The 24,361-nt window shown below is 36.5% G+C and overlaps 1 protein-coding gene across 2 annotated transcripts; it reads left to right on the top strand.

Moving 5' to 3' along the window:
* Positions 1 to 1,436: 1,436 nt before the first annotated feature.
* On the top strand, positions 1,437 to 10,319 carry LOC126830811 (E3 ubiquitin-protein ligase TRIM21). 2 transcript variants are annotated; one of them, XM_050561221.2, is made up of 7 exons: positions 1,437 to 1,500; positions 4,381 to 4,879; positions 5,879 to 5,974; positions 6,590 to 6,805; positions 7,510 to 7,529; positions 8,320 to 8,468; positions 9,117 to 10,319. In XM_050561221.2, the coding sequence occupies exons 2-7, from the start codon at positions 4,484 to 4,486 to the stop codon at positions 9,449 to 9,451; spliced, it is 1,212 nt and encodes a 403-aa protein (XP_050417178.1). In that variant the 5' UTR covers positions 1,437 to 1,500; positions 4,381 to 4,483; the 3' UTR covers positions 9,452 to 10,319. The 2 variants fall into 2 exon arrangements, with proteins under 2 accessions (XP_050417178.1, XP_050417177.1); XM_050561220.2 differs by lacking the exon at positions 1,437 to 1,500 and adding an exon at positions 4,007 to 4,274.
* The last annotated feature ends 14,042 nt before the right edge of the window (positions 10,320 to 24,361 follow it).

Here is a 24,361-nt window from a genome sequence, read left to right as displayed (position 1 = left end):
TGTGAGAGTCGATGTGGCAATACGAAAAATCTTGGATTCGCCCCAGGCAATTCCCGTTAATCAATGGTGCAGGGTGGGGGACATGGAAAGTACAGTACGTTTAATCGTTCGGATAGGACGAACAAGAATCCTTTCCCGAAATAAAGAGTTGACCATAATGCCATACTGTCGTACAAATAGACCCCGATATGGTGCTAATGGGTGGGATAAACATTGTAAGTTTGTTATAAAATTAATTTCATGCGGTACTTAGAGTGAGGTAAGGATGCCGACTTCCCGCTTAATACTCAGGCCCAAAGGAATGATGCCCGTGTCTACGGTTTCTTGGCCAAAAAATGGAGTCGGTCGGTCTTTCGGCATACTGTTTTTTTTAATGGGGTTTGTGGGGTATAATTGGAAAGAACTAACCGAACTAGCTCCTCCAAGTGATAACTGAGGAGACCATTATGTATGTCCTATATAAATTCATGAGTCATTAGACTATAATAAATGTATTGGTGTGTTTAGAATTGGTTTTGAACACTTTATATTATCGACTGTAGTATAACTCTCCATGTAACAGATGTTCAACCATAATAATAATTATACACTGCAAAAAATATAAATCGCATAAATTTGCAACAAACGGGGTAGGTTTAAACTTTTTTGAGATTAAATTATAGTTATTTTAATGCGTTGTGCTCGAAATGGGGCCTGGGCTGTGGTGGGTGCGTTGTTCGGGCAGCTTTGTTTATGCCTCCAACGTGAAAATTGGTACACGGATAGACCTCGAGTTTCTCTCCAATCTCAACGCCTTGGGAAACTTAAAAATAAATGCAAAAATTTTAATAAGAATGTCCTTTGCTTATTTAAGCATGCGTATAATTTACTTCTAACGAAATCTTATAAAGATTCTAAGACGTAAAGACGCGATGGAAATAACGAAATGAATTAGAATACCGTCTAACGTCTCTTCGATACTTTGCCTTGTTTTGTTGGGGACTATCATACTCTCATTTATATGTACCATAGACGCCTGTGTATATCTATGTTTCGATGAAACATTTTAAATGGAGCCTAACAACGTTAATACGAAAGAAATTGTGTTTAATGTCCTACTTTTCTATGCTCCACCCAGGCTAATGATGAATTCCAACTACCAAGGTTTTTTTTACGTGCAACCCGACGTTAACACGAAGCCTCGGTTTTTCGTGCTATTCGAACGACTAGACACTGCTCCGGAAAATCCCGAGGATCGAACCCGTAACCTACAGGTTAGAGAGTCGTCGCCTTACTCACTGATGATTAAAAAGCCGCTGTCCACTAAACGTTTTCTCACTAAGTTTCAATGAAAAATAAATACCAAAGCCGTAAACTATATTGTCGTAATAACGATTATCCTCAACAGTTAGAATTTTACAGTGTATGTAATGTCATAAATATAGTACGAATGAGAAGCATAATATGCTAGAAATAGAGGAAAGGTGTTGACTGGATAAACTGGAATAATCGTTCTGTGATGTAGGTATAGATTATGTTATAATAAGGTACTAAAAGGGACCAACAGATTAACATAATCAGAGGTCAGTTTAATAATCCCAAGATAATTAGAGTGTCATCCTTGGTTTGCCAGCAGACTAAAAACCATTTGAGGTATTCAAATATATCGGGCTTTTTGGTTACAATGTGATTTTCGGATTAACCAAAGATTAGCGGCAAAATATAGAGATACATTCGGTTTTATTGTGATTCTGCATGTTAATATGATTATGATAATACGGCAATGGCATGGTATCAAGGATATACATGTACATGTCCCGGTAAACCCAGTCAGGGATTAACCTTCATGGACCCACTAATGATTAAAATTTCTATCTTTTGGATTAATGGACCCAGTCTGGGTGAGTGGTAGGTATATGTGGTGGTGGTGGGGGTTTGTGGGGGGGGGGGGCGCGTAAATATCTACATGTATTCAGGGAAGTCCCGTGCAGGGGCGTGCTGGCAGGGAGTTTAGGAGGACGGTGTACTCCCAGGCCCCCATTAAACAATAAGTCCACCCGTATAAGCGGGCCCCCCTGAGAGCTCTAATTTTCACGCGGAATCCCCTCGAAAAATTGAGAATGCGCACGCGAAAAATCATACATACACAACCATTAGTAAAATATATTAGATTTCTCCCAGAAGTGCTTGCAAAACGCGTTTCCTTCGGCGACCGACGGGCCCCTTCGGGGCCAGCACGCCCCTGGTCCCGTGCGGTTCACTTGTGACCGTTACTATTTTAAGAAGAAAAAAAAAAACATACACACACCATCGACGAACCTGGTGAACTTGTGTTGATTTGAGTTATTGATTTATTGCGTCAATTTTCTACAATCACTGGAAATGGTTTTCACCGTAGTTTTGTGTACTTGGATAAGAGAAAATTTGTATAGCTCATCGATAACAAGGAAATCCTTTATGTTTGACATTGCCGTACTTAGTTATTGTGTAAATAAGGTATGATAAAAAAAATATAGTGCATATAGACTATAACATCAAGTCAAGCGATAGTGCCCAAAATGTAATTGATTTTCAACAACAGTATTTCATATTTGGAAATTGAAATCTTGCAACATTTCGTACCATATCTACAGATATTTATTTATAGGGTGCGTTTAGTAATGTGAACGATGGTGTAGCTAGAGTGAGTGCCGCCCTAGAACCCCCACCCCGATACCCCCGACACCCACACACGCAACGAAAACCAACACAATACACATCAAACATACATATACTGTTAAACAAAAAGCAATGTTTTAATTGTTGGACAATAAGATTACGGCAGGAATCTTGTATCCACCGTGAATACACAGTTTGTGATTAGTCGACGCCAGATAAACCTACCAACCAAACCCCATGACTCCCTTCAGATGTTAATTGAGTGACCACCCGAATAATCCCAATGAAAATTACATCTAGTTTTAATTACAGTGTGAATATAGTTGTAGATAAATTAAATGGTCCAAACTTATTCAAATCGATAAATTCTAATTGGTTATACCAGTTATTAGTCTAGCCACATAGTTCTGTAGTATTTGGAGTTTGTGTGGACATCAGACAAGAAAGAATTGAAATTATCCAATCTAGGTATTACTAATGGTTGCACAAGTGTTTATCATAAACGTCCCGACGTTCAAGATATTACACAGATGAAAGCAGCCCACTTTATAGACATTGTTAATTTGAAATACAAAGCTTATCTTGGAATTGAATATAGCACTGACGTTACTTGCTGATGGTCAACCAACGATTTATTTTTAAAGTCATCTATTCGTAATGAGACATCATAAATCAACTTTCGTCAGATTTGTCTTGACTTTCAATAGTCCGATATTAGCTCTTGTCATCATTTAATTTAAGCAGATTTTCAGCCAACCCTTTCTTTGTGTAATCAAGTCAGCTTTCAATGTTCTGTCTGGAACGACTAAAATTATGAAGGTCTGACAGAAATTTATAATTCAGTATCATCAAAATACAAGTGGAAGGGTAGATCATATTATGTCCAAGAGGAGAAATGTATAAACTGAAGCGAATTGGTCCCAATACAGACCCCTGCAGAGCTCCATTTTTTCAGAAGGGTTAATATTCACTTAAAACATTTGATAATAATTCTGCTATATTTTTCGCCCCAACTGTTTTTTTTTTTTTTTGGTACCCGAGTGTGCTTAATTGTACAATAACAACTGGCTTTACTTTAAATCAGTGTACATGTATATTGTTTCATTACTTTCAAAATATACCTGAACAATTTGTGCCTTTAAATAAAGCTTATTCATTGAAACATATATATCTACATGTATATGTAATGCGCCCAGCGTAGTCTATTTGAACCTTAATATCAACATATGAATACAATGAATAGACAGAGATTTTATACTGATAATAAAATACACATTTATTAAACTGAAGTCAAGCGAATCCTTAGTGAACAAATATTCTTTATAAATAGGTTGCTCATGACACACGACACACATGAGACCTGAATGGGGGGTATCAATACAAATGATGTCATCCTAACATTTATTCTAAGGTCTGGCGAAAGAAAAGTTTCCCGTTGCAGTTCTTTTCTTTGTCTGGGGTTATAGGTTTATTAGTTTATTATGTTTCATTGTGAGCTTGACTTTATTGAATTGCAGTGGTGGCCGCGAATCGTCAGCAAAACACAGAGTTAAGCTGATAATTTCTTCACCTCTTCAAGGAACTCCAGAACAACTGGTCTGGCTCTCCGGTCGTGGAAGGGGAACATATAAAATATGGTAAAGAAAAAAAACAGAAGTGATTTGAATCAAATTGTTGAATTCCAGTCGAATATCGTTTCTAATATTTTGCGAAGGTTAATTTGGAATTTCTTTTACTTTTCAGGTTAACTCTAGAAGTTTAGACCCAGAGTGCCAGACGTTTATAAGTGATATTACAGCGCGTAACTGACATAAAAAGGCTCTAGCCAGATCGAGAGAGTTTCACCATGCAGTGTCCAATTTGTTTAGATGATTTTAAAAACCCGGTAGTTTTGCCGTGTGGACATAGCGTATGTCAAGGGCGATGTTCAGATGGATTAATCAAAAACCATAAAATAACGTGCCCAAAATGTCGTTCAACATTCTGGATTCCACAGGGTGAACATTTGCCAAAGAATTACGACCTAGTCGAAATGATAAACAATAAAGACATACAGGAAATTCCGTCAAAATGTGAAACTCACCCAGAAGACACATTGATAATGTTTTGTACAGAGTGTTACATACCCCTATGTGTAAAATGTTACGTGGTATTTAACCCTGTGGCAGGGCATGTACCCGATCAGGCCCTTCACAAGGAACATGGTGTTATACCCTTGGACAAAATGAACGAATATATACGTGTAAGTCTCATATTTTATATACTTCCCCGTCCATCAACCGTAATGGATGCTATCAGTGCAAAAATCTCAATCGCAAAGATCCCTGAACTCCCCTATGAGGAACTTAGTTTTCTGCATTTCCCTACAAACTTATTTCGGTCTGTAAATATGCTGTGTCTTTGGGTGCATAATATCCTTTGTTCAAATATTTGAATACGTACATGTACGTTTGTTTAGTCTCCGTCACCCAGACCATCTCTGTGTATGTCCACATCTCGTGGGTTTTCCCATACCTACAGTCAGACGGTAGTCAATAAAGTGGGCGAGTAACACGATTGGATCTAATGCAGTCAGCGCAAAGTTACTATTATTTGCAAGAGCACCTGTTTAAGTAGAAGCAAATCTAATAAATTATTATAGTATTGATCCACATGAATAGATTCCAACCCTTCTGACGGGAATTAGGGGAAGAAAAACCTTTTTAAAAAATCCAAAGAAACCATATTTCAGTCGGTACAACAAATTGCATTCTTGTTATCCTACCCTCTAGTTCATTTAGTTACTGGATAATCGAATTCCGTTGGTCCAGAAGGCCATCTAGTTTAATGCCAATTAGGGTAAGGGTTAATACAAAGCATTTGGCCGAAACATCGCACACTCACTGGTGTAATACTGTGGTCTTTGCGACCATATCGCATCTTTAATTTAAAAAGTAGAACTGCACTGTTGCATTGTTATTCCTGGTAAGACAAGCGCCTTACCTACTGCGATAGTAAGGAGAATATACACAACGTGAGTCCTAGCTAAACGAAGAGAATTACAAGTACTAGACGATCACAAGGCTAACAAAATCTGTATTAGGCGAGAATATGTCGGATGTGGTAAGCTTTTTCAGGGTTTGCGCTTTCCATATCTAACCGACGACGTATATTGCTACACTGGGCATAGCTTATATCAATCTGTTTTGGAAAGATCGGACATTTATTTGGAGTGTTATACTGAATTTTCTATGTTTTTTAGGATTTGGTGGGTGTAACATCTAGTTACATAAAATATAAACAGAAAGAAGAGATGAAATATCTGCAAGACTTATTAGTTACAAATGAAACCGTCCAGGTTCGGTTAAATTATTATTATTATTATGGCACCTCAAAGGCTAGCAATAGAGTAATGTGAATGAAATTTTCAATATTGATTTTGCATTATCTATTTTCGAACTATTATAGCAAGAATGGCTGTGTTAGCAAGAATGGCTAGATACTTATCTAAATCTTACATATGTATCTTTCAGTTTTACACAAGATCTACAGCGTGGAGTTTTAAAAGAAAGCCCCTAAGGAAGTCACAACATAATCTGAAAACAACAAAACATCAACATCACATTATATTATTGATTATTGACTTCGTAAATTTTAAATGCAATAGTGAAGGGGCATGTAACATTTGGTTTGTTTGAACGACTATCGGTCGACCCGGTCCTCTGGATGGGACATTTCTTCCAGATATTATAGTTATTTTTCTGTAAATTATTATCATTGCTTGTGGGTCACGGGATAATTAACCCCATTGATCTTTTCTTGTTAGTGCTAAAACTGGCGCCCTCAAGATTTCGTACAGAATTGCTCCTATCTAGACGGTTTGCATTGAAAGTACAGCTACAAGGGGTGTCTACTTTACAGGAACCGTTTTTAACATTTCATTGATAATAGCCATGCGAATATTATTTTTCAGGATGTTGTAGATACTAAATGTGAATTGATCAGAAATAAAACTGACCAATTAAAGCAATATTTAGATGAGAACAGTTCTCGTCAGATAGAGGCTATCAGATCATCAACTGTCAATCAAGAAATCGTTGACATTTCTGACCAATCAATCGGGAGATTACAGTTATATTCTGGTCTTCTGGGACAATGTGAGAGATTGTCTCAGACAGATTTATCGCTGGTAAGTAGTAAAATTATAAGTATAGAAATGGATGACCAGAGTACTATTTCAGGAACACCTGGTGCTAATTCCCATTTGTTTTGGAAGTTCATGTATAGCCTGGACCACGATAGTCTAGCTGTGGATTGTCCCGGGCTCTCGTACTTGCACTTTTAACTTATGAGATACATGTAAACCCATGTCCAGGTAACTGATGAGGTAGGTTAAAGCACGAGACTGAAGTTATGCTGGGGAAACAAAGGCTGGGGAAAATTACCCGAAAAAAAGAAAAACCGATGTCTTTCTTTCCCGACATAACCGAAGTCGAGGACTTTATCTTGCTTATAAACCGTCGATGTTTACATGTACGTAAAATGAGAATATTATAGAATTCCAGTAAGAAAAACCTTATAATATCATGTTTTCTTATGGAAAAAAACCTACCTTGGAAGTATAACCCGTTACAGGTCTAAAGTATAACTTTCAGAAGAATAATCTCAAATTCCCCGTATATAGACCGCAAGTTATTCCAGGCATAGAATATACCCAAGAGATCAAAGAGATATACCTTTATAGGTTTATAAAGACATAGAAACTGATGGGATAGACCCAAGGGATGAGATGGACCTGAGTCCCCTTAAATAATGTGATAGACCATGTCCTGGAAAGTTTTAAAATTCATACATATACCCCAATCTCTAACAATTTTATTTTTCCCTTTACAGAATACTACAGAAATACAGGGGTGAGTATAAAATACCGTATTTTATCTGTTCACGAGTTTGAAGGTGAAAATACAGTTTCCCTTTGAAGCGTTGCCAGGAGGATTGAAAATGTTTTCTTGCTCATCGTCTTCTTGACTGGGTCGTACAAGTGAGGTATTTTCTTTCATATCCAGACGTTCAAAGGCATATAACCACCGAAGACGAGCGTGTGAAGGAGGGTATGACAGATTTAGATATGGGGCCAGTTTAACTGAAGGGCCCAATAATACAAAACGCATTATGTAAGAGCTAAATCTGCCAATTGCAGGTCTTTCTTTTGACCTTTAATGTTATATAAATTATTAAATTAAATATTCATTAACATATATAACAAGACCATAATCAAATCTTTAGACCATTGGATGCTCGCGAATTTCAGTGGATTGAAACAAGATCGTCATTTAATAACTTGATTAAAAAGCGGATAATCCAGACTTTGTTTACTATCGTAACAACGATAGCAATGACAATCGATACTCTGCTATTCTCCAAACAGCCATAACTTCGCTCAGAATGAAGTAATTTAACTGAAATTTTCAATGTATTCGTTTTTCATGTTGTTTTTTTTTTTTTTTTTTTTTTTAAACTATTCTAGTGAGAACTGCCAGCTCTTTATCTAAATCTTACATAAGTACAGCGATACATTTATACTTAACACCGATGATCTTCATGACATTTGCATGTTGCTTTATATTTCAACACGGTTTAGTGAAACTGACCCCAGGTGTTCAGGGGATTTTGCTGTAATACAATTTTGTTCCAATATTTCAGATTTTTAAGAGGTTTAAATGATATACCAGATTGTGAATTGCGACCAGACCCCAGATGTTATTTAAATAACAGTATTACAGAAGGAACTGTTGTAGATGTATCATCTGCAGTAACAGCCATACAACGTTGTTTTACTACACCCGCTCAAGGTATGTAAATTGATAACAGCTCACATTCTGTACCAACACATGTTCCTCGAGCAACCACAGCGAGTATTACAACCTTGATAAGATATACGGAGATAAAGCGAGATCGAGCCTTCTATTGAAGATGGCACCAACAGGGCTAATGCAGACGGCCATGGGTCATGCAGTGTTCTATGACGGATATTTTTACTCTTTTCCGATGCGATACTTGGGATCACTAACGTGCTGCCCAAAGTATATCTCGGTTTTTCGATCCCATCCGAACGACTAGACGCTCGTCCTTCCGTCCTGCACCACTGAAAACCGGCTGCATAAATATCCCTTCTTTTAAATTCAAATGAAGTAGACGTAATAATCATCAGACTAAAAAGATTTCCCCGTTCTTCAAAATCAAAATGATCCAAATGTTTTGAATAATAATAATACCAAATACTAATTCCAGTGAATTTAGCAACGACAATAAGTGGACTCACCACATGAGAAAAATCGAAATTAAAACCTTAGGCCTAGTGACAATCCTTAGTGTTTTGAGTTCTGGGTTAAGTTCCGTCAAAATTAAAACTGGACGTTATTTGCATTCCGTAAATTCCGTTTATTTGAAGGGGAACTAAATATTGATATAATTAGACTGTATAAATTATGTATTTTTAGGTATACCAGATAAACCGACAATTGAATTAGAAGACTGTGTGGCAAATAATGAATCTATATCTGTGACATGGAGATATGCCCCATGTGACAAGGTCGGCTATTTTACAGTCTATTATCAAACCGCCATCTTTGCTTTTGGTAACTGTTCAGATCAGACGAGTATTCTAGTTGGAGATTTTGGACGGTCTATAGGCCACGTGACAGTTCGTGATTTACAGACAGAAACACGTTATAGATTGTATATTACTGCTAGTAATGAACATGGGGAAAGTGCTCGTTCTGATATTCTCTATTTTAAAGCTTCAAGTGTTGACCCACAGATGAGAGTTTTCTAATTGGTATCCGAACCATGCAGTGGTCTTTTGCTGTTGAGTGAAATTTGTGTGCGTGTGTAGGGGCACAACGGAACGGAAATTATCAGGTTCCTTTTAGATTTGCGGCTTGGATCCCTGCACATATTGAGAGGAAAATTATTCTGACAAAAGATTACCAACAACCACATATAGTGAGCGACGTCGTGTATAGCGGGACGGGATTGGTTTGGTTGGTTCCGACTAATTGTAATTCTGTTAAACTATGGGTTTCCAAGTGAATACCTTTATAGTTCACCAAATGTGCCGTCATCATAGTTTGGGACAAATTCTTGTGCTTACTTAATACTGAATCTTATTTATGCCATAGTAATCTGTCCTGTTTGCTATCTCTCACAGACATGCGTCAGGCGTAAATTCAAAATTTGTCAAGCTCAAATTTTCTTTAATAATTTATTGGATATAACTAAAATGATTATTTCCAAGCCTGGCTCGTTGTAAATACGATACTATCCCGATACGTAGCTATTAATCAAAACCACGCTTGTCATTTTCCCTAGAAGTCTGGATCAAATTCGATATAAGAATGCGAGCGTGGCTGTTAAAATGCAAACACGAATTGAAAGATGGAGATTTTAATAATGAAACACAGCAATTATAACAGGGGCTACAATATATACGTTATTGTATAATCCTCTGTGGTAATGTGATCTGTAATACTAGTGAAATTAAGGTAGGATCTGAAATACTAGTAAATGATCTATATGTATAACCGGTGTGTCTGTTTAGGCAACAATACTGTTGCTTTACAGCATTTATAAAAATCTATGTGTTCACACAACATAATGTATTATTATATGAAATGTGTGTTTTTTGAAATAATAAAACCCATCTCAACATATTTATAGAAAGAATTTATCGTTATTTATTCTATCCGAAATTAAAACGAAATGCAGTGGGGATTAGCGTCCTACTTATCGGGCTATTGAAAGGGGAACGCGCCAGACAGTGTGCTATGGATTTTGCCGTAACACATCGAATTCCAACTGTTAAGGGTTCAATTTTCTAAGATCCAAACAAGAGAGAGAGAGAGAGAGAGAGAGAGAGAGAGAGAGGGGGGGGGGAGAGGCTTTCGCTCATTAATACAATTTGGGTTATTCTTTATTTCAATAATTCGCTTGAGAATAGGATATTGAAATACAAACAGAAACATCATAATATATAATCTTTTGGATCGAAACCAGTTATTTGACTCAATGACAGACCTTGTGATCTAAAGCACCCGCGTTAGACAATTTGACAACCCAAGACCAAAACCTTTTTTAGAACACTTTTAATAAATCACCATTTTTCTTTGTGTCGCAATTCTTGTATATAGTTGAGGAAGATTTGAACTTTCTCAACATTGATACCAAGTCCATGATGAATGCCGTCAAAACTCATCATGCCATCTGTAAGTGCATAGGAATTAAAAACTGCTATATTTCTTTGTTTTAAATATTTGGTCATATCTTTGGTAAATCTGAGCAACTTTGGTAAAGTTTGAGGCATCATTGTAGGGTGTTTCAGTAGTCCTGGAGCGGGTGGCATAGACCACAAAATTTTCGGCCACTTATTATTGGTCGTGACATCTAACGCCGGCGTCAAGTATCTGTTCTTCACAACATTAACATGAAAGTGATCATGATATCCTATACCCACGAAAACTAAACTTTTGGGTTTATTTATCAAGTTTTTTACTTCATACAAGAACTCGGACCCCAAATCTACTTTGTAATTTTCAGCAAAAGTAATATTTACGCGACCCTTACAGAGAATCACAGCTCCATTACTCATGTACGATCTGCATTTCCTTTCTAGAAAACCACGCATCCCTTCACATAGCATAGAATCTGAAATTAAGAAAAATAACAATACAGCTGCTGAACATTAGAATTAAATATCACCGCGAATATTGAATCTCTGACAGAAATATCAGTCCTAACATGGTTCAATTTATTGATGACGTCAATATGACAAACAGCATATGATATTGTTAGGTTCGTTTATTCAGAAAAATGAGCCGGAAACTTTTATCTACAAATACAAATGATTTCGCCCTCATGCTCGAAAATCTGTGGACCGTCAAAAAATAAATAAATAATAAAACAAGAATGTGACCCACAAGAAAATGTCTGGGCCATAATAAAAAATAATGATTTAAAGTAGCTAAGTTTTTAACTCAATATCATCCACAGTCTTCGACATAACAAACACGAATTATTTTTCAATTTAAATGAACTTCTGATATCCAATATTTAAGACAAAATAAACATTTTACTATTGATACACGAATCGTGTACCAGAATGCGTTTCTGTGCCATTTGTAACAAGGGGCTCGAAGAACGAGGCTAGAAATATTACATAAGTCATGTGAAACGGTGACGCTATATTCTTATCAGGAGAGCATGCGCAATAAATACTACCGGTGTATACTGAAATAACCTGGGCCCTGTTTCACAAAAACTTAAATCTCCTTAAAATCGTCTAAAACTAAAATTCCATCCTAACTTAAGATAGATGCGTTTCACAAAACGATTTTAAGCATTTAAGATAAAATCCACTAAAATAATATTGTAAGTTAAAATTGTATCTTAACTTAAAATAGTGGCGTTTCACAAAACTATTTTAGGGAAATTTTAACTAAAATCAATTTTAACTTAGGACAGCCGTCACCCTCTCCTAACTTAAAATCACGACATTAGCAAACATTGATTAGAGAGCTTCGTTGTGAGATCTATTGCGACACAAAGATATATTTGAAATAATGATAATATTGCCAATGGCCCGGGTTATATAATTTAAACATACTATCATTCACAAAAATAATTTTCATTCAATTTCTTTTCATTGCATGGGAAATATAGGTGCGGCCCACCCGTTTATTTTATTGTAAGGCAATATAAGCAATTAGATGACGCCCCAAATTATAACCCCAAGAACAAAAAAACCCTCAAAACCCCAGTAATCAAAACTCTTTGTTACTATTTTATATATTACCACATGATTCAAGTATAAATTATACCATTTTCAAATAACTAATAGAGAGAGAGAGAGAGAGAAAGAGAGAGAGAGGGGGGGTATAACGTCCACTAGACACAAACTAGGTCATTTCGGGACTAACACATGGTTTAATTTTATTTGAATAATTCACTAGCGCGTAGGGGTCTTTAGTAGAGGGAGGAAACCGGAGGACCCGGAGAAAACCCAAGAGGTTGGACGGGCGACCCTACTCCCTGTCTCGTACAACCGAGGAACCGAAACCCCGTCAGTCCTATAATACTAGATACGCCATATGCAAAGTATTTATGATTTTGGGGTTATGATGACTTATATAGGAGCCAATGGTAATTTATATTGGGAAAAAAATATTTTTAATTTAGTAAGTTAGATAGGCATTATCCAATAAGTAGTGGGGCACTTTGGCATTTTAAAATTATTATTGAAAGGGTCCATGGAACATTGGTTATTTCGTGTATTTGTTATTAAATACTTTTAAAATTCGAGAATACTTAAGTCTAGATTAATCGTTTGGGTTAGAAATATCACATGTATGTGACAATTTCTCAATAGTTTCTGTTATCGAAAATACCATAAAACTACTAAATTCAAGCGATTTAGTTTATCGATACGCATTATTTCCATTGAAGCCTGCGAGTAAATCAAATGCCAAGGTCACGAAAGCGACATGCAAGTTCAAGGCCAACTAACTGATACATTTCAAAGCGAATAACCCACAATAAACATATTTATTTCATCTCTCTATGACTGTCTGACCATGTGTAGACATTGTTACAACGTATGAAACTCTCCTCAATGGTATTGTAACGGTTAGTTCAACCTGACAGAAGTTTTCAGTTCCGAAGCGTGTATATGCTTACACCCTAAGTGCCCTCGCCGGATTGTGCACTGCGCGAGCGCAAGCAATTTTAACTAAAATCTATTAAAATTGCATTTTAAGTTACAATCGATCTTCGTGAAACGCATAAAATTTTAAATTACAGTTTGATTTTAGTTAAAATCAATTTTAGTGATTTTAGTTTAAGTTTTTGTGAAACAGGGCCCACCATTCAGTTGAGATTTCTCGCGTATTTCGCCGAACATAACTGATTTGAAATAAGATTAAAAACTGAAACGACCCATTTGTGTCAATTTCTAGGTCCCAAATATTAGCGATTTAGCTCCTTTAAGAATATGGTCCGCTCTGGTCCGTAGTAAAATAGTAATATGAACATGCCTGTGTTTCCTAATTTTAAACTTACCACTAAATGCGTTATTAAATGAGTTAATTAAAATACGTACTTCCTTAATCTTTGTACTGAAACACGAATATAGACTACTCAAAAACTACTTCCAAAAATCTATTCTGAAAGATTTACTTACCCTTCTGATAACCTTTTTTGAAAAACCCTCTTTTAAAATCATTTTTAAGGATTAACAACATGGCCAGGAACATATGTCTCATTAAGGAATCACCACTGATATAAATGGTCATACCATCTAATAATTTACACGATTCGTCACCAATGAACTTATGGACTTTACATTGTTTATTTTCTGGTATCCACTCTGAATATTCTGCATTCGGGGTTTGTCGTAAATCTAGACACCCTTCACACTGACACGCTTCAATAGTCTTGTCTTGGCATTTATTTTGCATACAACATGGCGTCGCGCCATCAGGGGTGCACAGGGAGCGAAACCATCGAAACTTCGTGTACGGTTCTTTGGCAAATGTGGAATTTCCACAAAGCAGGTCCTTTCTCTGTAAGCTTTTAGGGAGTCCCCATTCAGTTCTGGCCGTCTCCAAAAATGTTTGGATTTCTGTTTCTTCGATTTGTGTCATTTTGCGTGGTACCCATTCCCCTCTAAGCATATTGTTTAATGTATCGGGACATGATATTCGGATTTCTTCAGTAAATGGCAAACGCAAGAAATTGACGTTCCGTAAAATCCGAAGTGGGTAATATGACCGCGATACAAGTAGAAGTACAGCAACTAGACCGAAAGTAAAAACCGTTCTCTTTGACATGGCTTTAACCTGAAATCAAAGATAATCACATAAATCAACAAATGGTACACATTTGATGCCCGTCTTCATTTGTCCGATGGATGCAGGAAAGCATGACGTCAAGAATAGTTACAAAAACATACGTCTAGAAACAAGTATTGTGGAACAGGACCGTAGCTAGTCCAAAAATGTTGGGGGGGGGGGGTTGCAAGGGCTTCTGAGGGCACCAATGAGGCTTCTGGGGGCGCCGATGTACCTACACTTGACGGTCCATGGCGAACAGCACCGTGGTCGCACCACCCTAGGGTGCTCTCCCCAGAAAATTTTGCAAAATACGGTTTTGTACCTGATGAGAGGAATTATGTCAATGACAGAAAATTTCAATTTTGAGGCTGAATTTGCGATATTGGCGTATTATGATATTTTGATATGAACATTATAAAAATTTGAAGGAAGGAATATGATTTCACCGTACCTATAGTGATTTAAAAGAAAAACGAAAAGTTCGGAATCGGGTTAGAGTGCCATTTGTTTGAATTTTAAAGATTATCACGCCTGGTGCGAGCTTGAATCAATCTCACTCGGCATTATGTGCGAATATATAATCATGTATTGTCATTATGGGCACCCCACCAATCATGTCATTATGGGCGCCCCTCCGGAATAAGGCACCCCACATATCACGCCGTTTTGGGCGCCCCATCAATCAAGTTGTTATGGCAGCCTATAACTACCATTCTTAATTTCTACTTTTCGCCCCTTCAAAACATGAAAGTCGAAAAGTCGAAAAATAGAAGTTACGATAAAATGTGAGGCGACAGCATACTATACAAGCCAAAATCGACTCGAAAATAGGAAATTAAGAAATAATACACTGCGATAATAGCGCCCCTCGTTTTTTCCTAATTTCTTATTTTCGACTTTCATTTTGGCTTGTGTACCGTGTTGTCGACTTAATCGTTTTTATCCCATTGAAATAAAAAAAATAATAATAGATCAACTTACATGTAATACAAAGAAAAAAAAAAGTTAGCGAAGAAGATAATTAAATGGACAAACAGAGCCTGGCTCCATCAGTTGCCCACTGTTATGAAGATTCACAAAATTATAATAGCCATAGGTTTACCTCAACAATGGTCAAAATCCAAATCCCACTCGACTTGTGTGTTTTTCTTCTATATTATTCCTTAGTGATTATTTATTGGTTTCTGTACAATTCAACTTGGTAAGTTTTAAACCAATGCAACGCGTTTGGTTTCTATATTAGATATCCGGTGAGATTAACTAGCCAGATTGCGACAAATCTAATCATTACGGGACGTTAGCGCTATCAAACCGGTTTGATTAACAAAGATATAAAGATATTCTCAAATCTTTCCCAGGGGCATGCCGCTTATTTTTGGTGAAGCTTATATGACTCATTATTGAATTGATCATTAACGATTTTAGCCCTTAGGCCCGTCGAACTAAAATGATAATGACATCACTCAATATTTGTTGAGTGGATCAAAATCTCTTTATATTTTGATGAGAGAATCAACAGATTACCTCATCGATTAATGTAGTAATCAGGCGTGGAAAGTTGTCATTTCTATATGTGTAATTCTCTATTTCCAAAACATGCATTTAGATCATAAGGTCTGTCATTGAGTCTAGTGGAATGGTTTCGACCCCAAGCTTGTTCGTACGTGATAATATGGTTTCCTTCATCTGCAAAAGACCCCCTATCCACAGGCGATTTATTGTCATAAAAATGTACTTAGATCAAAACAGACAATTATATCAAACAAAATCTAAGAAGGCCGAAATAATACATCTATAGGCGCCGTCAGTCGCAACTATAAGGCTAGTAACATGATTTTTACTTGTACAAAATACTATCTTCATAATATTCTCACTGAAAATGGCTTTTACCCCAATATTCAAAACTTTCCTGAAATATATTTTAGGCATTTCCAATAAGATACATTTTCCACGTCCATTGTAAAACTCTTGCTTCATCTGTTTTTAAATGATCCGCCAACTTTTGTTGCAGAAAGAAACACCTTCGATCTTTAGAAATGAAATGAAATGGGGTGTCGTAGACTACTGTTCTACTCCGATTGGACTAATGAAGATGGTCACTCGCCATACAGTGTGCTATGAGGGAAATTATGCCCGGACAGCGGCGCTACGACCTACTCTTGTATCGAATTTCAATTGCCAAGGGATATTCTACGTACACCCAATGTGTGGACCTCGGTTTTTCGTCCCATCCCTTGCTGTACCACTGACAGATTGGAACCACATCGGAAAATCCCAATGAGCTTTCTCAGCCAAGCCGGCGGGGTCGAACACGGGACCTCCAGGCAAGCAACCCAATGTCTTACTCACTGAATCAGTGTGGCTTCCTCGATCTACACCCTGGCCTTTCCCATATATTATAAACCTATAACGGTAAATCCCTTTGATCTTTGGGGTATAGTCTATGCCCGGAATAACTTGCTGTCTAAATATATAGAGAGGAATTTGGGGTTATTCTTCTAAAAGTTTTTCTTTAAACCTGTAACAGGTAATTCTTCCAGGGTAGGTTTTTTTTTCCATAAGAAAACATGATATAAGGTTTTTCTTACGGGAATTCTGGGATATTCTCATTTTACGCACATCTAAACATAGCCGGTTTATAAGCAAGATAAAGTCCTCGACTTCGGTTATGCTGGGGAAGAAAGACTTCAGAAAAAACCCTCGAAGAAAAACCTCGGCCTACCGGCCTCGGTTTTTCTTTTTCTCGGGTTTTTTTTCTGAAGTCTTTCTTTCTCCAGCATAACCTCAGTCTCGTGCTTTATCATACACACAAGGAGTAGGGTTGCCTGTCCAACCTCGTGGGTTTTCTCCGGGTCCTCCGGTTTCCTCCCACTGCTAAAGACCCCTACGCGCAAGCGAATTATGAAATAAAATTAAACCATGTAAGTTCCGAAATGACCTAGTTTGTGTCGAGTGGACGTTAAACCCCATTTCTCTCTCTCTCTCTCTCTTTTATCCTACACATAATCTTGACCGATTCATTTAGTAATCTTGACTGATTCATTCCAATATAGTACTCTTGATCGATTCATTACAATATAGTAATCTTAACCGATTCATTCTAGTCAGACAATCGGATGTTCGATGACGGTTAAAATTGTTCAAATGCCTTGAAGAAGGTCACCTTGACATAGACTCGACTGTCTAACTAGAGGGATATAGGGTAGTCAATTTTGGTCCCACCTTTTAAGTTGGGCAAACTTTTTTACCTTTTAAATATTTACCTCAGGGACAGACAATCGGTTTTAAACGAGTTATTTCCCATGAATTAGAAAATCGGTTGCAGACGAGTTATTTAATAATCTAGCGTGTTAAAAACATGGAGGTACTACCTTAATAGACTTACAACATTATAATTAGTCACAACTTAATGTTATTTTTGAATGTGATTTCCACGTTATAGCCACCCGAGACATTCTAGTAAGTGATCAGCACAATGCTTACCCTTGCCTCCTGCTTAATCATACTTTCACACACATTAGAATACAAATAGATCAATTCTTTAATCATTTATTGCACATAATATTGATAAAATACAGAATACACATACAATATGAATAACAATAAGACAGTAACAAAGTCACAATAATAAATTATAAATACATGCACCTTTTTCTTCATTGATATCTAACACCCCAGGGGAATTTTACCACCTCTCTGGAATTTTATGCCCTTAGTGATATTTGCAACCCCAGTGAAATTTACCACCTCAGTGAAATTTTACAACCCTAGTGAAATTTACCAATTCGGTGAAATTTACCACTTGTGTGAAAGAAGTTCCACTGCTCTGAAATTTCTTGTAAAAAATGTTTTAAAAAACAGGTTGCATATTAAAGTCTAGCAATACATGAAGTTATTTGTACATGGTCTATAAATATATTTAACAATTAAAGTCTACCAGTACATTAAGTTATTTATGCAAGGTTTATATCAAAGATTACCAACACATGAATTTATTTGTACAAAGTCTATATAACAATGTCTAGCAATACATGAAGTTATTTGTACATGGTCTAGATGAAAAACTGGAATGAAGGCAATACACTAGTACAATATATATTATCTATATACTGTATATGAAAACAGTGAAATACAACAGAAAATAGTCTGATCAATACCATATGTATCAGTTTTAATTCATTCATTTTTATATTTTAGTAATTTCCATAAAACTGTTCTGTTCCCTCATTTTTAAATTTTGCAAATTCAATAAAACATGTAAATTATTTGAATTGGAATTTTTTTTTGATACAGTCAAAACGGAACTCTCACTTTGTATTCTCAAGTAAATTCCCCTATCTCAGATTAGGGGAAAATACCAACAATTCTTCGGGATACTGATAAACAGCCTCAGTTTAAAATTTCGAAAATTACAAATTAAAACTAACAGCCTTTGAGAAGAGCATGCAAGTATTTTTTGTTTTTAAGTTATTTCTTAATGGAAGACAATAATATGTTAAGTCATATTAAATTTAGTTCACCATCGACTGGTTGTCATGGAATTAAATCTTACAGTGTATTATTTCGGGTTTTCAAATAGCGGTACAGAAAATTGATGGGGGCTGATTCAAAAATTTTAATAGAATATTGGGATCTTCATGATCAGGTTGTATCTTGCTGTAAATCTATATAAATTATGCCATCGTCGATATTCTATGCTGGTAAAATGATAGATTTTCCAATAGGCTGAAATAAACATAAAACGAGATAATAAAAATTGTATTTTTAAAATGGAATGGGATAGAGTTTAAAATCTTGTCAACACAATACTTTGAGACAAACATATGGTATTTTATATTATTTCTATGGTTGAGTGTGTAACTTGAGAACAGGGTTTTGCGCCTACACTTGTTTGATTCCAACTTTCAAGAGTTCTTTCACATGCATACGAATGTGCGTGTGGATGGACTTTGATTTTTTGGGGCCATACAAAAGACATGACAACTTTCTTTGTCAGTCATGCAGAGAAATGGCGAATACTACAGCTGGTTCTTACATCTAAATCTTTCTTCTTGTTTAAATTGGATTAAAACAACCCTAAAAATTAAGTTGCATGGTGAGTATACACCACGGATGCTGTTACAAAATTTTGCTTGTCAGACATTTTAGATTTACAGAGGACAGAATTAGTCACCACAAGTCGTCAGCTTTAGGAAATAGAGTCAATAAGCTTCCATTCCCTTTAACATACTGCCTTACTAACCAGATCTTAGATTCAATCCTTGAGTTAACTGAGAAAGTTACTCTGGATTTTCCAGACTGGTTGAATTTACCTCATAGCAGAGTATGTCCGTCTTTATTGGTCCATTTGTAGCAGAAATAATTAAACCTCATTTTATTTCCAAAAACTATATAAAAAAACTTTTTTGATTGGCCCATTTTACGAAAAGTATGTTAAGCACTCGAAAGTTCAATGAAGTTGTATTATAAAATGTTGTATTTGTGTGTGTATGTCTTATTCTATTTCTCCCTTGATGATGTATTGAATTACTTACCCTGATAAAGATATGAGTTGGTAACATTTTCTGTATAATTTCATCCATGGTATTAGGATATCTAACCATATTAACATGTAGTTTAGGTAAAGCAAGATGACCAGCCACTAGTGGAAATAGATTATATTTTAATATATAATCTGTTCCTGGTAAAACACGGAAATGTGTCTGAAATAAAAACACATTCTATAAATATATTCTTACATAAAACGTCAGAGGTGATAGAAAATCATCTAGTCATTTGGATGGGTCACAAAATAATTTGGTCCAACCGTCTAATCATGTCTAGAGGGGGCCGAATGGTTAACATGTGCGCGCTGTATCATACGGTCTGTCATTGAGTCAACTGGCGGGGTTTTGATTCCCCGGTTATACATGACAAGGAGTGGGATCGCCTGTCCAACCCCATGGGTTTTCTCCGGGTCCTCTGGTTTCCTCCCACTGCTAAAGACCCCTACTACGCGCAAGCGAATTATTGAAATAAAAAAATTAAACCATATGTTAGTCCCGAAATGACCTAGTTTGTGTCGAGTGGACGTTAAACCCCATTTCTCTCTCTCTTTCTAATCATGTCTAGACAAAATTTCCATCAAAGAATACTGCATGGCATATGCCCATCTTCAACAGCACAATAGGTGAAGAAAAGTAGGAAGTTAAACCGCAGTTCATTTAATTTGTTTATAAAAGTTTTTGCCCAGGTATCAGTTATAGATTAAAATAAATAACTTACATGTTTATTTCCAGCAAACATAAAATTATCACTAGCATCCATATTGACCTCTATTTCTTGTATATAGGGTGTTCTATTCTTTACAATGTAACATGTAGGTAATAAAGTTTTAACACTACCATAAGCTGGTAATTTTAAACTAACTGATATAGGTATATGTTCTATATTAACGGTAGGTAGAGGAAATGATGTAGATACAAATGGTAAGCCTTTATTCTTATCATCTGTTTTCCTGTAATACATTACACAAAATGGAATCATATTGAATATATTCCATGTCACCATTCAAATACTGGATTTAATTCAAATGATCAATTTCTGGATAATTTTTAATGTACATGTACTTACAAATTTCTAGAATGTTTGGATCTTTCAAAACAATGTGTTTTCCTGTATATCTTTGTTTATTTTTGAAACTTGACAACTGGAATTTGATAAAGAGTTAAACCCTATACTTTCCCCACAGACAATATTGTAATAAGAATATTTTTTTTTTACCTTCTCCAGTGAACTGTGTAGGTACCAAGAGATACAGATGGCTGAATAGTTGCCAGGGAAACCAAACACAAACATTCAGCAGCACATTCTGATTTCTTTAAATTTACTGTCAAAATATAAATAATAACATGTTTATACTGTAATACAGCATTATATTTTCATGGCATATATCAATGAACTATGTGTGATAAATCATGATCAATGTTCTCTTGAATTATAGTCTCTGATTGTCACTTGAGAGATTTTTAATTATTGCAAACTGAAATATTGTGAAAGTTGTGTTTCTAAAAGGAATATCAGTCCAAAAACGGTTCTATTCCGATTCATATATACGAAGACATAATTTATTGAACATTTGTTGAATGACAATTAGCGGTTTTAAAGGAGACGTGTTTTTTTTAGTTTTTCTACAGTTTTGTCCCACATATATTTTATTGAATCAATCTGTACAACTATCTGAGGTACTTTCAGTTTCTGTATGTAGTTAGCAAAAAGTCCATGCCATCCCTAAGTGGCTGGATGGCCCTTTCTACATATTCCTCCTTGAATAACCAGGTCTACATACCTACCTAAGTTAATAGTGTGTAATCATAGAAATTATCAAGCCAATTATACAAGTGAAAAATAAAATTCCTTAAACATATTATGTAATCCTGTTAAGCAAATCTAGAGATCACTTTTGAACAACTCAATATTATGAGCTTAAACTTTCAGACAAGCTGTTTGTACTATTTCTTCACATTTTAGTCTTTAGGTTGTATTATATACTATTCAAAAAAAGTAGGGGATATTTGATTTTTAAGTGTTATTAAAGTCACCTAATGAAACTGACGAAGAAACAAATGACAAAATGAAATGAAGTTCACATTCATCGATTTATTCCAAATGATCGTTAGACTAAGTAAGGCACAGACTGACCATTATAAGGGTAAAATGATACCCGGGGTCAAACAGCAAAGTTACCACAGCATCACAACCAAGTCAGTAACGGGTAAATCCTCCTCTGTTTGCCAAACAAGCATTGATCCGACGTGGCATACTCCTAATGAGACGTCTAAGGTCATTTTGGTCCAGATTGTCCCATTCCTGTTGCAACGCAGCAGCAAGTTCTTGGACATTGGCAGGACGTTGTTGACGTTGACGTAACCTCTGTCCAAGCATGTCCCAGACATGCTCGATGGGGGAGAGGTCGGGACTCAGTGCTGGCCAAGGTAATGTGGTGATGTTCTGTTGTTGGAGGTAACCTGTAACGATCCTGGCCCTGTGACATCTTGCGTTGTCATCCTGGAAGATGAAACGGCGGCCATGACGTCGTGCGAACGGCACAACATGGACTGCCAAGATGTTGTCCCGGTAGTACTGGCCTGTAACACGCCCTGCAACAACATGTAAAGCCGTTCTTCCAGCAACAGTGATGCCTCCCCACACCATAATAGAACCACCCCCAAATCGATCATGTCTGATGACGTTAACGTCTTGGAAGCGCTCGTTTCGACGACGCCACACCCTCCTACGTCTGTCCAAAAAATCAACAGTGAACCTTGACTCATCTGAAAACATCACATTACTCCAGCGTCGATTATCCCAGTGTTGACGATCCCTACACCAACGACGTCTTGCCTGAATGTGATGATCTCTCAAACAAGGGATCACGCGAGGACGTCGGGCGCGAAGGTGACCCCTATGCAGTCGATTCCGAATCGTCTGGCCACTCACTCTCACACCAGTGTCTGTTTGAAGACGAGCGCTGATCTGATTTGCTGTGATGACACGATTTCTCAAGGCCAAGGTACGGATAAATCGATCCTGGGCTTGAGTTGTCGCCCTTGGTCGACCTGAGCGTGGTCTGTCCTGTACAGATTGTGTATCACGGTATCTGGACCATAGCCTGCTTATGACAGACTGAGAAACATTCATCGTCCGCGCCACAACCGCCTGTGTTGTGCCGATCTGTAGCATGCCAAGGGCACGTAACCTTTCATTTTGGGTAAGCCGACGCATATCAAAATTTGTTTTCTGGTCACTAAAACAATTAAACTGATGTTTCCACCCTGGAATTCAATGCCACAATGACTGTAACATTCAAAGTCAGAGTCGTGCAAATCTTGGGTTGGACCCCCATGATGATCCCAAGCATCACCTGCATTCCATGCGGTAGCTATTGGTGCGTTTGGGCGTCACATGTAACTGGAAATGTTTCTTCTGTTAGGTTCTATAGTGACTTTTTTCGTAGTCATTTGCATATTTTAGTATTATGCCCCCAAAATCAAATATCCCCTACTTTTTTTGAATAGTATACCATAATCTAATTTTATGAATGGGTACACTGTGAAATCTGGGACTGCTTAGATAATGTGACCAATGAATCCAAGGTTCACTTACCACCAACAATCTGTGATTCATGTTTTTCACTCAGTGTCTTTATATATTCACTCTAAAATACAACACAGCAAAAATAACATACATGTATATAGTTTTAACGGACATATACAAGTTGCTATGGAACAGAGTCATCTAGTAAACACAATATAACTTTGAGACTAACTGATAGTCATATGTTTTACTATGATCACATGTGCAATGCTCAAACAGTCGGGTTTGCACATACTCTTCACCAAATTCCAACTGTCAAGGGTTCTTTACGCATACATGGGTGGCCATCCTTTTTCATGCCATCTGAACAACTAGGCATTCAAAGCATAAATAAATTTATAAATATAGATTACTACTTACCAACTGTACTTCACTAGTTTTAAGTTCAATAGGCCAGGGTGATGAACATGATATTTCAGGATTTAACAAGAATGGTTCTTCTGCATGTAAAGCTTCCATTGGTTCAAACTACCAAAAAATAATAATAAACACAATTCAGCATTCCCCATATATTTAAGATTTTGTACATATACTTGAATTTGGTTTAGAAATAGAAAGGGAAAGAATTTTTTCAAGACGGCATCATTTCCATTTAACCTGTTTCAAATACCATCAGCCAAAGGGTTTGAAAGATACAACATCAATATTTTTTGTCCGTTTCTGATAACTACACACTTTTTAAGTGAGATAGAAAGAAGGCATCACAAAATAAATTTGTTATACCA

Source organism: Patella vulgata, chromosome 8, assembly GCF_932274485.2.
Source record: "Patella vulgata chromosome 8, xgPatVulg1.2, whole genome shotgun sequence".
NCBI lineage: Eukaryota > Metazoa > Mollusca > Gastropoda > Patellidae > Patella > Patella vulgata.
This window is presented reverse-complemented; position numbering and strand designations above follow the sequence as displayed.

Coding starts and splice junctions, on each gene's coding strand:
- LOC126830811 (XM_050561221.2), top strand. CDS start 4,484: ATGCAGTGTCCAATTTGTTTAGATGATTTTAAAAACCCGGTAGTTTTG. Junction 7,530..8,319: donor AATACTACAGAAATACAGGG/GTGAGTATAAAA, acceptor CCAATATTTCAG/ATTTTTAAGAGGTTTAAATG. Junction 8,469..9,116: donor TTTTACTACACCCGCTCAAG/GTATGTAAATTG, acceptor ATGTATTTTTAG/GTATACCAGATAAACCGACA.